The 14045-nt window shown below is 32.2% G+C and overlaps 1 protein-coding gene across 6 annotated transcripts in view; it reads left to right on the forward strand.

Moving 5' to 3' along the window:
- The window catches only part of Lrba (LPS responsive beige-like anchor protein), a 719595-nt gene that overhangs the window by 140041 nt on the left and 565509 nt on the right, over window positions 1-14045 (forward strand). For all 6 annotated transcript variants that reach the window (XM_076865289.2, XM_076865291.2, XM_076865292.2 and 3 more), the window contains exons 18-22: window positions 8766-8858; window positions 10211-10319; window positions 10945-11026; window positions 13224-13347; window positions 13619-13811. In XM_076865289.2, the coding sequence (XP_076721404.2) occupies window positions 8766-8858; window positions 10211-10319; window positions 10945-11026; window positions 13224-13347; window positions 13619-13811 (601 nt within the window). The remainder of the gene's footprint in view (window positions 1-8765; window positions 8859-10210; window positions 10320-10944; window positions 11027-13223; window positions 13348-13618; window positions 13812-14045) is intronic.

A 14045-nucleotide genomic window follows, 5' to 3' on the forward strand; every position in this document is an offset into this window, starting at 1 on the left:
AATACACACTATGGCTTGGACATGAGGTGTTCCCCAAAAGGTCCTGTGTGAGCAGGAGGTAAATGATTATATTATGAGAGCTGTCTCTTCATTAGTGGATTAATCCATTTGATGGATTAATAATTTAAATGGATTAACTGGGTCATAACTGTAGGCAGGCAGTGTGTGATGGGAGGAGGAGGGTCTGGGGGCATATCCTGGAAGGGTGCATCTTCCCTCAGCCTTGGTGTCTCCTCTGCTCCCTGGCTGCCATGAATGGAGTAGCTCTCACAGCCTTTTCTTCAATTTAGACCCAGAACTTTTTCCTCCAGAGATTTGTTTAAGAAAGTACATCATATTCAAGGGAGAATGGGACATTCTCAACAGAGATGCCTTTGGGATAACGCAAGGGATATGCATTCGAGGCAAAATATGGGTCACCTCTAGAAGGAGAGACAGTTCCAAATAACCTTTTTCTTCTTTAGGTTGATCTGGTCAGGAATTTTGGTCACAGTGAGGTAAAGCTGACTAACATAATACAATTTTCATTTTTTTTTTTTTTTTTCTGAGAGAGTGTGTCTCCATTTTCCCAGGCTGGCCTTGAATTTATAATCTTCTCATTGTTCCTGGCTTGTTTGATCTTGTTTCCTATAAGTTATTAGTTGAATGGATTTTTTGCTGATTCCTTATGATTTTCTACGTAGATCTTTGGTCTGCAAATCAAGATAGCTTTATTTTTTTTTTCTGTTCTGAATAATATTGCAAGTTCTACCTCTTCATTGTATGTTGTGGTTCCAGTGTCCTTTCATTTTCAAGACCTGTCTTGCTTTGCTTTGGGTCTTTGTTGTCCATTTTCCACACAGGAAGCAGGCAGAGAATTGGGGGGTATTTCAAATCTTATTTGAATTTAGAAAGACTGCTTTTCTGATTTGGGTGTGTTCTGTATGTGTGTATTTCTTGGGTGAGTTTCTTTTATAGGTTTAGAGGATCTTTTATAGATTTAGAGGTTCTTTTATAGATTTAGAGATCCTTCTCCTCTGTTCTCATCTATCCCCTGCTCCCTTCTAGGATATATTTTCTAATTTCTTCTAACTAGAAACAGTGTTTCTCAGAACTTTGGCCACCTGAGTTTCTAATATCCAAGTGTGAATCCAGAGCCTGCTTTTTGGTTAGATTCAGAAGAGAAAAGAAAAAGACTTAGACTCTTACCTCCATATGTGGGATTCTCTGACTCGTAACTCCCCTATACAATGCACCTGCTCTTTTTTAGTCTTTGTAGTGCTTTGGTGATTGTTTTTTTATTCTCCCCTGTAGTTTTAGTTGTAATATTCAAGACAGAAAGGCTTTGTTTGTCTTATTCTATGTGGTTGAACAAAAATCCCCTGTTGATTTTTAAAATTATTTTTTATTAGTGGTTTCACAATCTTATATTCTCTCCTTTTATCCTGGTGGGCTTTATTTATAATTATTTCTCTTAAGGCATATCTGTAGCAATGAACTTTTATACTCTATTCATTTGGGAATACTTTTATTTGCCTTCATTTTTGGAGGATACTTACGTTGGATAGGAAGTCTTAATTTATGGTTTTCTTCCTATTAGCACTTGACTGCCATTCCACTGACTTTTGGGCTTTGTTGTTTTCTGAAGAGATGACAGCTATGAATTGTGTTGTTGCTCTTCCTGTATGTCTTGAGCCATCTTTTTTTTTTTTTTTTTTCTCTCAGAGTTTTTTTTTCTTTGCTTTTTAGCAGCTCAGCTATGGTTTGTTTAAATATGATTCATTTTGTTATTATTCCTTTGTGGAGTTAATTTATCTCTTAAGTAGATGCTTTTCTTTATCAAATTGTGGGAGTTTTTTCCATAATTTCTGCATATTTTCTGCCTCTTTCCTGTTTCGTTTTGTTTTTGTACTCTCATTACACTGAAATTGGCACACTACATTGTCTTATAGGTCTCTAAAGATTGGTTAAGTTTTCGTCCACACATTTTTTTCTCTTTGTTCTTCATATTGGATAATTTGTTTTGGTTTTTCTTCAGGTTCACAGAATCTTTATTTTGTCTCCTGAATCTGCAGGTGAGGAACTCTGAAGTAAATTCCTTGTTTGCTCTTGTTGAATTTTTTATTTCTAGGATTTCCATGTGGCTTTTATTAATAGTTTCTCTTCATAAAGATACTCCAGTTTTTAAGTCATTGTCAGTCTTTTTTTTGGGGGGGGCATAGCATTTTAAAATTTGTTGAACATATTTATTATACATCTTTGAAAAATCTCATATTCAGAACTTAAGAGAAAGTTTGATTATTTTTCTTTTCCTGATTATGGGTTATACTTTTTTTTTTGTTTCTTTGCATATGTAATACTTTTGTTTGAAAACTAGGCATTCTGGGTAAGTATCAGAGCAACTTTGGACTCTTTTTTTTCCATAGTAGTTAGGTTTTTTTTTTTTTTTTTTAAATAACTTGCCTTCTGTCTTCTCCATGGTCCGCAGCTTGATTTCTCTGTGCTCCATATTTTTTTTCTTTTTTTGTTTAACACAGCATGCCAAGGGTTTATTATGCTTCAGTATTTCTTACAGGTTAGTTAATGATTCATGTAGAGGTTATGATCGATTTCTTTCAGCCCATAATGTCCATATCCTCTCTTGATCCACCTGTGTTTGGGGATTGCATTTCAACTCATAGCTACTTCTCCCTTCTCCCTTGCCTTCTCTTCCAATCTGCAAGAACTGTGGGAGCACGTCCTTGTCCTTCGGTGGCTTTTTCATGTTCAGCATCTCCCTGTTAAATTTCTGACAGGTCTGCTGCTCACCCTGAATTGTGACTGCAGCCTTGGTCTAGCAAAGCTGCTGTTTTTTCCCCATTGACTCATAACCAGATCTGCCACTTTCAGCTGGTAACTGTGGTTTTCATTCTTTAAGTCAGGCTTGCCCTCTCAGAAAACAACACTACTGCTTTTTGTTGCTGGTCCAAAGTTGGTAAAGCTACAGTTCTCCCTGGCTAACCCAGGTAGTAGTGAGAGCAATAACCCCAACAATATGCCACTGATTCTTGGCTTTTTTTTTTTTTTTTAACCTGATTTTCTTGGAATTTCCCCAGAATAAATACTTCCCAGCTAGTTGTCTTTCCGTAGTCAGTTCCAAATGCCCTGAAATGGTTGTATCTGAAAATCTTGTTCAGGTTTTTGTTTGCTTGTTTGGTTTTTGAAATTTTTTTGTGTGAAGGAAAAGTGCTGACTTCTACATTAGCACTGATGAAAGTTGTTTCCTCTATTTTATTTTTATAATGTTTCAAGTTTTGCTGCTTTTCTCGATCTTCTATTTATTTTATGAAGAAATAAAAATTTTTCTGATTTGGACTGATATTTAGAGAGGTAAAGAATTAACTTCATTTCAGTGTAGTCAGTTTACTTTCAAACAATAGATAAAGAGGTTTTAAAAATATTATATTGATTAAAAATAACTTTTTAACAAAATATTTATTTTTTAATTGTAGTTGGACACAATATCTTTTTTTTTATTAATTTATTTTTATGTGATGCTAAGGACTGAACCCAGGGCCATGCACCTGCTAGGCATGCGCTCTATTGCTGAGCCACAACTCAAGCTCATGATTAAAAATAACTTTTAAAGGATGAATATTCCTTTAAGTCTGATTTATCTCATATGGTACTATTCCTTGAGTCCAAAAAAATTTATTATTACATTTTAAAATGGTGGGTTTTTTTGATTATTTTTTAGAGAAAGAGAGAGGGAGGGAGGGAGGGAGGGAGGGAGGGAGGGAGGGAGGGAGAGAGAGAGAGAGAGAAAATCTAAGCTGGCTGTTGATATATAATTTCACTGGAATTTAAGTACCATATTGTCCAAAGAACAACATGAGACACTTAAAGGTGTATTTAGTGAAGTTTATGTGTTAAGTCACAGTTAAATGCAGGTATAAACATACTCTTAAATGGAGAAGATCGGAAAATTGAAGGGGGGACTAGTCTTTATTTTTATTTTTTTTAATTTTTAAATTTTTTAAAAATTTTTAAATTTTTTTTATTATTAGTTGTCCAAAACATTACAAAACTCTTGACATATCATATTTCATACATTTGATTCAAAAGCAGATCATGAACTCCCATTTTTACCCCTTATACATATTGCAATTTCACATCGGTTACACATCCACTTTTTTACATACTGCCATACTAGTGTCTGTTGTATTCTGCTGCCCTTCCTATCCTCTACTATCCCCCCTCCCCTCCCCTCCCCTCCCCTCCCATCTTCTCTCTCTACCTCATCTACTGTAATTCATTTCTCTCTCTTGTTTCTTTTCCCCCTTTCCCCCTCACTTCCTCTTATATGTAATTTTGTATAACAATGAGGGTCTCCTTCCTTTACCAAGCAATTTCCCTTCTCTCTCTCTTTCTCTCCCCCCTCTCGTCCCTGTTTAATGGTGATCTTCTTCTCATGCTCTTCCTCCCTATTCTGTTCTTAGTTGCTCTCCTTATATCAAAGATGACATTTGGCATTTGTTTTTTAGGGATTGGCTAGCTTCACTTAGCATAATCTACTCTAGTGCCATCCATTTCCCTGCAAAATCCATGATTTCCTCATTTTTTAGTGCAGAGTAATACTCCATTGTGTATAAATGCCACATTTTTTTTTATCCATTCATCTATTGAAGGGCATCTAGGTTGGTTCCACAGTCTAGCTATCGTGAATTGTGCTGCTATGAACATCGTTGTAGCAGTATCCCTATAGTACGCTCTTTTAAGGTCTTTAGGGAATAGTCCAAGAAGGGGAATAGCTGGGTCAAATGGTGGTTCCATTCCCAGCTTTCCCAGGAATCTCCATACTGCTTTCCAAATTGGCCTCACCAATTTGCAGCCCCACCAGCAATGTATAAGTGTACCCTTTCCCCCACATCCTTGCCAGCACTTGTTGTTGTTTGACTTCATAATGGCTGCCAATCTTACTGGAGTGAGATGGTATCTTAGGGTGGTTTTTATTTGCATTTCTCTGACTGCTAGAGATGGTGAGCATTTTTTCATGTACTTGTTGATTGATTGTATGTCCTCCTCTGAGAAGTGTCTGTTCAGGTCCTTGGCCCATTTGTTGATTGGGTTATTTGTTTTCTTATTGTTTAATTTTTTGAGTTCTTTGTATACTCTGGATATTAGGGCTCTATCTGAAGTGTGAGGAGTAAAAATTTGTTCCCAGGATGTAGGCTCCCTATTTACCTCTCTTATTGTTTCTCTTGCTGAGAAAAAACTTTTTAGTTTAAGTACATTGTAAAAGCTATTTATGCTAAGCCTCAGGCTAGCATCATTCTGAATGGAGAAAAATTGAAGGCATTCCCTCTAAAATCTGGAACAAGACAGGGATGCCCTCTATCACCACTTCTAGTCAATATAGTTCTAGAAACACTGGCTAGAGCAATTAGACAGATGAAAGAAATTAAAGGCATAAAAATAGGAAAAGAAGAACTTAAATTATCACTATTTGCGGACGACATGATTCTATACCTAGAAGACCCAAAAGGGTCTACAAAGAAACTACTAGAACTAATAAATGAATTCAGCAAAATGGCAGGATATAAAATCAACACGCATAAATCAAAGGCATTTCTGTATATCAGCGACAAAACTTCTGAAATGGAAATGAGGAAAAACATCCCATTCATAATATCCTCAAAAAAAAAAAAAAAAAACTTGGGAATCAACCTAACAAAAGAGGTGAAAGATTTATACAATGAAAACTACAGAACCCTAAAGAGAGAAATAGAAGAAGATCTTAGAAGATGGAAAAATATACCCTGTTCATGGATAGGCAGAACTAACATCATCCAAATGGCAATATTACCAGAAGTTCTCTATAGGTTTAATGCAATGCCAATCAAAATCCCAATGGCATTTCTTGTAGAAATAGAGAAAGCAATCATGAAATTCATATGGAAAAATAAAAGACCCAGAATAGCAAAAGCAATTCTAAGCAGGAAGTGTGAATCAGGCGGTCAAGCGATACCAGATTTCAAACTATATTACAGAGTAATAGTAACAAAAACATCATGGTTACTGGTACCAAAACAGGCGGGTGGACCAATGGTACAGAATAGAGGACACAGAGACTAATCCACAAAGTTACAACTATCTTATGTTTGATAAAGGGGCTAAAAGCATGCAATGGAGGAAGGATAGCATCTTCAACAAATGGTGCTGCGAAAACTGGAAATCCATATGCAACAAAATGAAACTGAATCCCCTTCTCTCGCCATGCACAAAAGTTGACTGAAAATGGATCAAGGAGCTTGATATCAAATCAGAGACTCTGTGTCTGATAGAAGAAAAAGTTGGCTCCGATCTACATATTGTGGGGTTGGGCTCCAAATTCGTTAATAGGACACCCATAGCACAAGAGTTAATAACAAGAATCAACAAATGGGACTAGTCTTTAGTGGTTAAAGATAATTTAAAAGTGCCAAACTGGGTTGGAATAGGCAGTGGCATTTCCAAAATATGATTGGCCATTTAATTTTCATCAAATAAATGTCTACATTTAGATTTTAAATACAAAATTTTTTCTACTGTCAAATTATTTAACTTTATCTCTGATATTGAATTTAATTCACTATTTTGGAGCATTTGGCATTTCTTAGAAGCGACTATTTTTAAATTTGGTGTCGTTTTCATCATATATCCTGCTTCAATTGTGAATTTTGAATTTTTGAGTCTATTTTAATGAAGTTTTTTAATATGTATGAAGAGAATGAAATAATGTTACTATTTAAATTTCCTTTTCATTTATTTGTTATTTGAATTTTATTTTCTTCATTGAAAATGTCATGATATATATACTATAATGTTTTCCAATTAAAAATATATGTAATATCCGTATGCATTTATTTGAACATAGCATCAGAGTAAAGCTATTGCATGAAAGTATTCTCAGATTTTAATATTATTTATCATGGGTTACTTTTGTTATCTTATACTTTCCTCTGTTTTGAAATAGGGCAGTGTACATGTGTTTGTAATTATTTCATGAATAGATAAATTTATAAGTGATGCACTACAGGGTTTTTCCCCTGTGTCTAATGTGTGAGGTACTTTTATGTGTGTATGTGTGTGTGTATGAAGTAGTAACCAAACTTTGATTAAAAAGCAAAATAGGCCTGTTTAACAAAATCTACTGCTTAAATTTAGCAACTTGAATAAAACCAATTGGATTCTGATTTGGACAAAAATGTTCTATGTTAAAAATTAGTGTAAATAAATATTAAGTGCAGATGCAGTTCAAGTTATTTTGATCTCCTCATGTTCTTTTTTTTTTATTAGTTGCTCAAGACAATACATTGGTCTTGACATATCATACATTTGATTCAAATGGGGTATGAATTCTCATTTTTCCACGTGTACAGATTGCAGGATCACATGTTCTTAATCCTAACAAACATTATTTAAAAGTTATTAATAATATCTGAAGTTTATATCTTGATTAAATCATTGTGATTTTGACCAAAACTATGTATTACTTTATAGCAAGCATAGTTTTTAATATGTTAAAATCATCTTAGTATATTGTTTTTTAAACCAGTATTAACTGTATATCAATTTTTTATAAATTAATAATTTTCATTTTGCTTAGTTTAAATCACTGAAGAAGAGAAACTTACAGAACTATTAGTGTTGTCCTCATGAATGACAACACTAATCATTCTGTAAGATAAGTTTCTGTGGTAAGATTTGTATTAAAAAATAACTAATTTCTGATATCTCATGAGATAATATAAATTTAATGGAATTTAAACAGTATCAGGCTATTACTACATATACTTTTTATTCATCACTAGAGGTTGGAAAACTTTCCTCTTTGTTCAGAATTTTGTTTTTCTAAGACTTATTTATTAAACATTGAAATTTTAGGAAGATACTGATAATTTTTAAAAGTAATCAGAAAAATTTCTTATTTTTGTCTTTGTTCTAAATGTTTATGAGGAAAGGAATGCTGTAGTAAATCAATTCAATTTCACTTTTTATATAATTTGTTTATATTTATATTTGAATGTCCTCAGAGTTTTTGAAAAATTAGATTGCTATGTAATTTTTGAGAATTTAATGTGATATTTATCTTTAGTGATCATTTCGTTTTAAATCTTTTTATTTATGTAGTTTTAAAATATTTAAATTGAGACATCATATTTGCACATCTTTTCTCATTATCACTATTTAAAAAATATTTTTTTAGTTGTAAATGGACTCAATATCTTTTTATGGATTTATTTTTTTGTGATGCTAAGGATCGATCCCAGTGCCTCATATCTGTGAGGCAAGTGATCTACCACTGAGCTACAGCCCCAGCCCTCTAATTATCATTCTTTACTAGCCTGTTCACTTGCTTTCTATGGTGATAATCACTTACAAATTTAAATGTGTACCGCTAGTCAATGCTTTATTTGTACTTTATAGCAAGGAATTTTTAGAGGATGTTGTTAAGCCTGTGTGAGAGGAAAAAAAAAGTGTCTGAAAAACAGCTTGATGCATTTAAATTTGCCTCTGTGTATGCATGAAAAGTTACCACATTTCCTGAATTCTAATTCATTCTCATTTCTTGGTTTTGAGGAAAATGAACTGTATAATGTGCCTGAATTTATCAAGTTTTTAAATGTCAGAAAAGTATATTATATTCATGTATATATTACTTGAAATATGTGTGTAATAATAATATAAATAAGTATATGTACTTTAAATCTTTACTTTTGAAAATTATACTCAGAATAGTTTGTTTTTAATTTTTATTCATTTAGTGTTATTTACAAACTTCTGGCATCAAAAAGTGAAGGGATACGAGTACAAGCTCTCAAGGCAATGGGCTATTTTTTAAAACATCTGGCCCCAAAGTGAGTATACATGAAAACTAAAATGGTCTATTATTTATTGCTTATTTATTTTATAAGCTTTTGGGAATAGTGCTTCTGTTCTGTTTTCCCTTTGGTTTCTTTTCTTTTTTTTGGTGCTAGGGTCTTGAAAATTTTTATTCATTAATACATATTCTTTAAAAATTAAAAAAAAATTTTAGTTGTCAATAGACCTTTATTTTATTTATTTATATGTGGTGATGAGAATTGAACCCAGGGCCTTACATGTGTTAGGCAAGTGCTCTACCACTGATCCACAGCCCCAGCCCAAATACATATACTTTTAAATCCATAGTACATATTTAAAAATAAAGTTGTACAAAAGTATGTAGTTTTTTTAAAATATAAAAAGCATTTAAGTTATTACTATATTTTGGGTCAACTATGAAAATTAGTTTGAGAATTAGTATGAGAATTATATTCAATTTTAGAAACTGTGAAGACTTCATTCGGTGACCTGCACCATCATTTGCAGTTTCTGAGCTATAAATCTGAAACATAACCTGAATGTGTGTCACTTAGTGTGTTCTGAATACTTGGGCTTACGAAAACTTGAAACTGCCACATTTAGTTTCTTAGTGGAATGCAGACAATCTATTCTGTACATTGTTTCTCTTACCAAAAGTAGTTTATTATAAAAATTTAAATTTTATAGGTTTAAGAAGTGCTGTAAAGTTCAATTTTTAAGGTTTTGTTGGAACACAAGTACAGTCATTTATTTGCATGTTATCTATGACTGTTTTAATGATATAAGGACAGTGCTAATATGTGACAGAGACCATATGGTCCAAAAGCCTAGAATATTTACTGTCCAAACATTTTCCGAATAGGTTTGCTGATTCCAGGAATGAAATTAAAGTTTGTGATCTTTTAGTTTGAAAGTTTATGCTTGAAATGGTAATTTTGGTCCATGTGTTTTTGTAGTATTTATCTTTTTAAATTATCTTGACATTTCTTCTGTCTTTTCCTCCCTGTTGCTTTTCTCTTATAGTGTGTAATTATACTTGAGATGATCATCCCCTGGAGAGTCTTTCTCAGTGCTGCCAGATAGTAGCAACTAGCTAAATAAATAATTACTCTGAAGATTGTGGTGAAAGGTTTTGTAGTGTTGTGGCATAACCAATCTTACTGTTTTTAACTTTAACTATGCCTATATTGTAGTTAGCATTTCTCTAGTTAAGTGTTTTGTAGCTTTAAAAGTACTAGGTTAAAGAACATGGGAGAGTAACTGAGGTGGAGTTTGTAATCTGAAAAACATTTTTATGTTTCCTTTATACAACTTACATACTAAATAGTGTGTAATAAAACTTGCATTTGATGATTTCTTTCTGTAGGAGAAAAGCAGAAGTCATGCTTGGGCATGGATTGTTTTCATTGCTAGCTGAGAGACTCATGCTTCAGACAAATCTAATAACAATGACCACATATAATGTTCTTTTTGAGGTAGGAATTTAGTTAGAATTTACTGTTGCTAATTTCTTATTATTTTTATAATAAGAAATAATAATAAGTACCTGTGTAATTGAGATGTCAGTGTCTAAATAAAATTAGACCATTTAGGTTTATAATGCACAATTTTGAAATTATTTATATAAAGCAGATATGGCTGCACTTTTATATAGCCATTAATTCGTGAATTACTAAACAAAGTAGTTATCCCAGTTTACTTATTTCCTCCATTGTATTGACTATTTGATGTTTCACTTTATCAGTAAAAATAGCATGTTGAAATGATTTATTTTTTGTGCTTTAAAATATTTATCATTGAAATATTATACCATATCCTAGATTTTGATGATCATTGTACTTTGAGTTCCTTAGTAGTAATGCTAATATTGTGATTATGCAAATGCAGTGTATTCCTTTTATAGATTATTTTTATTTTTTTAGTTCTTTTTAGATGTACATGACAGTAGAGTGTACTTTGACATATTATAAATACATGGAGTATAACTCATTAGGATCTCATTCTTGTGGTTGTACATGATGTGGGGTTACACTGGTTGTGTATTCATAGATGAACATAGGAAAGTTATGTCTCATTCATTTTACTGTTTCGCTTTTGTAGATTCTTATTGAACAGATTTGTACTCAGGTGATACATAAACAGCATCCAGATCCTGATTCTTCAGTAAAGATTCAAAATCCTCGTATGTATTTTACACACTTTAAAAACACTATTTAAAAACTCTATTTTTGCTACTTAAAGAGAAAGATATTATGAAAAACCCTAAGTTGATGTTGCTGAAACAGATTCTTAGATGAATATTTAATTCAGGGCATATAATACTAGTTTTATGTTGGATTTAACATCAAATTTACCTTTAGTTATTTGGCTTTTATAAAGGTTTTGAAGAATTTTATTCATCAGATCTTGATTTAATGTATGATCAGATTTTCAGTAAAGTTTCAATGTTAGTATTTTGTGAGGCTAACTTTCATGAATCACAGAGGTAGTTTTCATTTTAAATTACTGTCAACATAAGAATACTAAATTTGGAATGAGAAAATATGTTTATTCTTTATTGTATATGAATGTAGTCTGGACAGTCTTTTGATATTTAGAATTCTTAAGTACTTGAACAAAATGTACATTTTTCATCTTGTTTTTAAGAGGATCATGGTGTAAAAATAAGTAGTTTTTAGGGTTTTGAAATTTGATTACTTTTTGTTTTGTGAGGTGTTTGTGGAGCATGCTACTTCATGCAAATTTTAAAAAGATGGCCTTGAAGTTTCCCTTTGCTTTCAGAGAATATGATGTCATTAGTTTTGAGAGTAAAAATAAATGAAAATCTTGAATGTACCAATTTTAGAATAATATAACATTAGCCCATTTTGTGTTGCTATAACTGGATATGGATAATTTAAAAGACCAGAAATTTATTTTATCATAGTTTTGGAGGCTGGAAAGTTTAAGATGAAGGTTACAGTAGTTGGTCTGGTGAAGGTAAAGAAGGTAGTAGAACAAGCTAGCCAGAGTCTATGTGAAGCCTTATGAGGGCCTTAGTCTCATTTAAAGAGCCCTCAGGGCCTCATCACCTCTTAAGATCCCGCTATTGGTATCACATCACTAATACTTGGAGGGAATACATTCAAATCATAGCAGTTCATCTACCTAAGACTAATGCACTGGCTTGGGAAAGATAGTATAGTATGGTGGTTCACAATGGAGGCCACTTGGATTAACTCCTGGTTACATATCTTACTAGTTTTGTGACTTTTAGTCTATTAATTTTTAACTCTAAAAGAGATGATAATAGTATCAACTTCTTATTGTGTAAGGATTGGATTAACTGTATTTTTGTAAAACCGTCCCTTGTGGTAGTGTATTCTCAAAATTAGTGCAATTATCATCTTTTTTATTATGATTTTCATTGCTTAGTTAAAAAACTTTCGAATCAGTCATTAGAATTCAAAAGTTGCTCCCCAAATATCATTAATTGTATGAAAAAGGGTATTTTGAATTTACTGTTTCAGTATCACCTGAATCATTGACAAAAGGCTGGTTTAGAATTCTTAAATTTTCAATTGGATAAAAATTGGATATATTGTTTAATTTAAAATTCAGAGTTATGTTTTTTTAAATCTATAAAGTGCTGGATTAAATGCATATTTTTAGCATATATTTTTCTTTAAGTTAAATTCTGGAAATTTTAGTTTTACACTAAGATTATCACAGTAGCACTCTTGTTTGCATTTGTTGGGAAGGTTAGAAGTGTTGAATAGATTTTAATTTCCTTTGGAATTTTTGTCTCTAATTTACTTTTAAAATTATAGAGGAAGATCTTCACAGCTTTCACTTTTGAAAGGAATGACTATGTACATACCATAAGTTGTTTGCAGAATCTGAATGTATCTTTTTTTCCCTAAAATTTTAATTATAGTGCTTTTACTTTTTGTTTTTAAAATCAACTTTACTGTTAGGCAGAGACTAAAGAGAGTTGCCAGCAGTTTTGCTTTCATTTCTTCATTTATAATTTGAACTAGTTTTATTTTATCCTTTTAAAATCCAACTGTGGGGTAAGGGTGCAACTCAATAGTAGAGTGTTTGCCTAGCATGTGCAAGGTCCTGCTGGGTTTGAGCCCCAGCATTAGGGGGGTGGGGAGAAATTCAACTCTGCTTTATATATTCAAGTCATGGATTAAAATCCTTCTCTTGTTTATCATTACTTTCTAATGAATATATTATTATTTCTTATGTAAACTTTTTTTTTAGTTAACAGAACAGGATTTTTTCAGTAGATATTTATGAAAAGGAAACTAAAATATTGTAATACATTAATGACCTTCCTTCATGAATTTTTAAATTGTGTTTTGGTTTTTACTAATTAATGAACTATCTTGCAGAGATACTAAAAGTAATTGCGACGCTACTTCGAAATTCTCCCCAGTGCCAAGAAAGCATGGAGGTTCGCCGAGCCTTTCTTTCTGACATGATTAAACTTTTTAATAACAGTAGAGAAAACAGGAGGTAAGCTGGATCAGAAAGCATTGATTTGAAACGTTCAAGTCTAATTTTGTATGAGCCTGTTATTGTCTTAGCAAAATTGCTTAGGAAATACTGTGAAATGAATTTCCATTTTTTTCTTATTAAAAGCATGTAAATAATGTACCAGAGTTAAGAGTTGTTAGTACCACATTGTTTGTTTTGTGTTTGTGGTTTTTTTTAAACCTGTACTTTCTCAAAATTTTCAGATGATTTTATTTTTTTCAATAATTTGGTATACTTTTACAATTTTCAGGAGCTTGCTACAGTGTTCTGTGTGGCAAGAGTGGATGCTTTCTCTCTGCTATTTTAATCCCAAGAATTCAGATGAGCAAAAGATAACAGAAATGGTATATGCCATATTCAGAATCCTACTTTACCATGCAGTCAAATATGAGTGGGGTGGCTGGCGTGTGTGGGTAGACACCTTATCAATCACACATTCAAAGGTAAGTTTCATTATTAAAGTATATTTAAATATTTTATAATTTTGAATTTTACTGAATTAAGAAATTCATATAATAACATGGAAAAAAGGAAAGTTATTCTCTGAAAGTAAAGTGAAAACTAAAAAAGGAATCAATAAAACAAAGTATTTCCAACTTAAGAATCCAAATAACTTCAAATGTCAATCTTCTGTGCGTTTAACTTATTGAAGTCAATGCTACTCATGTAGCAGCATT

This window comes from Callospermophilus lateralis, chromosome 8 (genome assembly GCF_048772815.1).
Source record: "Callospermophilus lateralis isolate mCalLat2 chromosome 8, mCalLat2.hap1, whole genome shotgun sequence".
NCBI classification, from domain to species: domain Eukaryota; kingdom Metazoa; phylum Chordata; class Mammalia; order Rodentia; family Sciuridae; genus Callospermophilus; species Callospermophilus lateralis.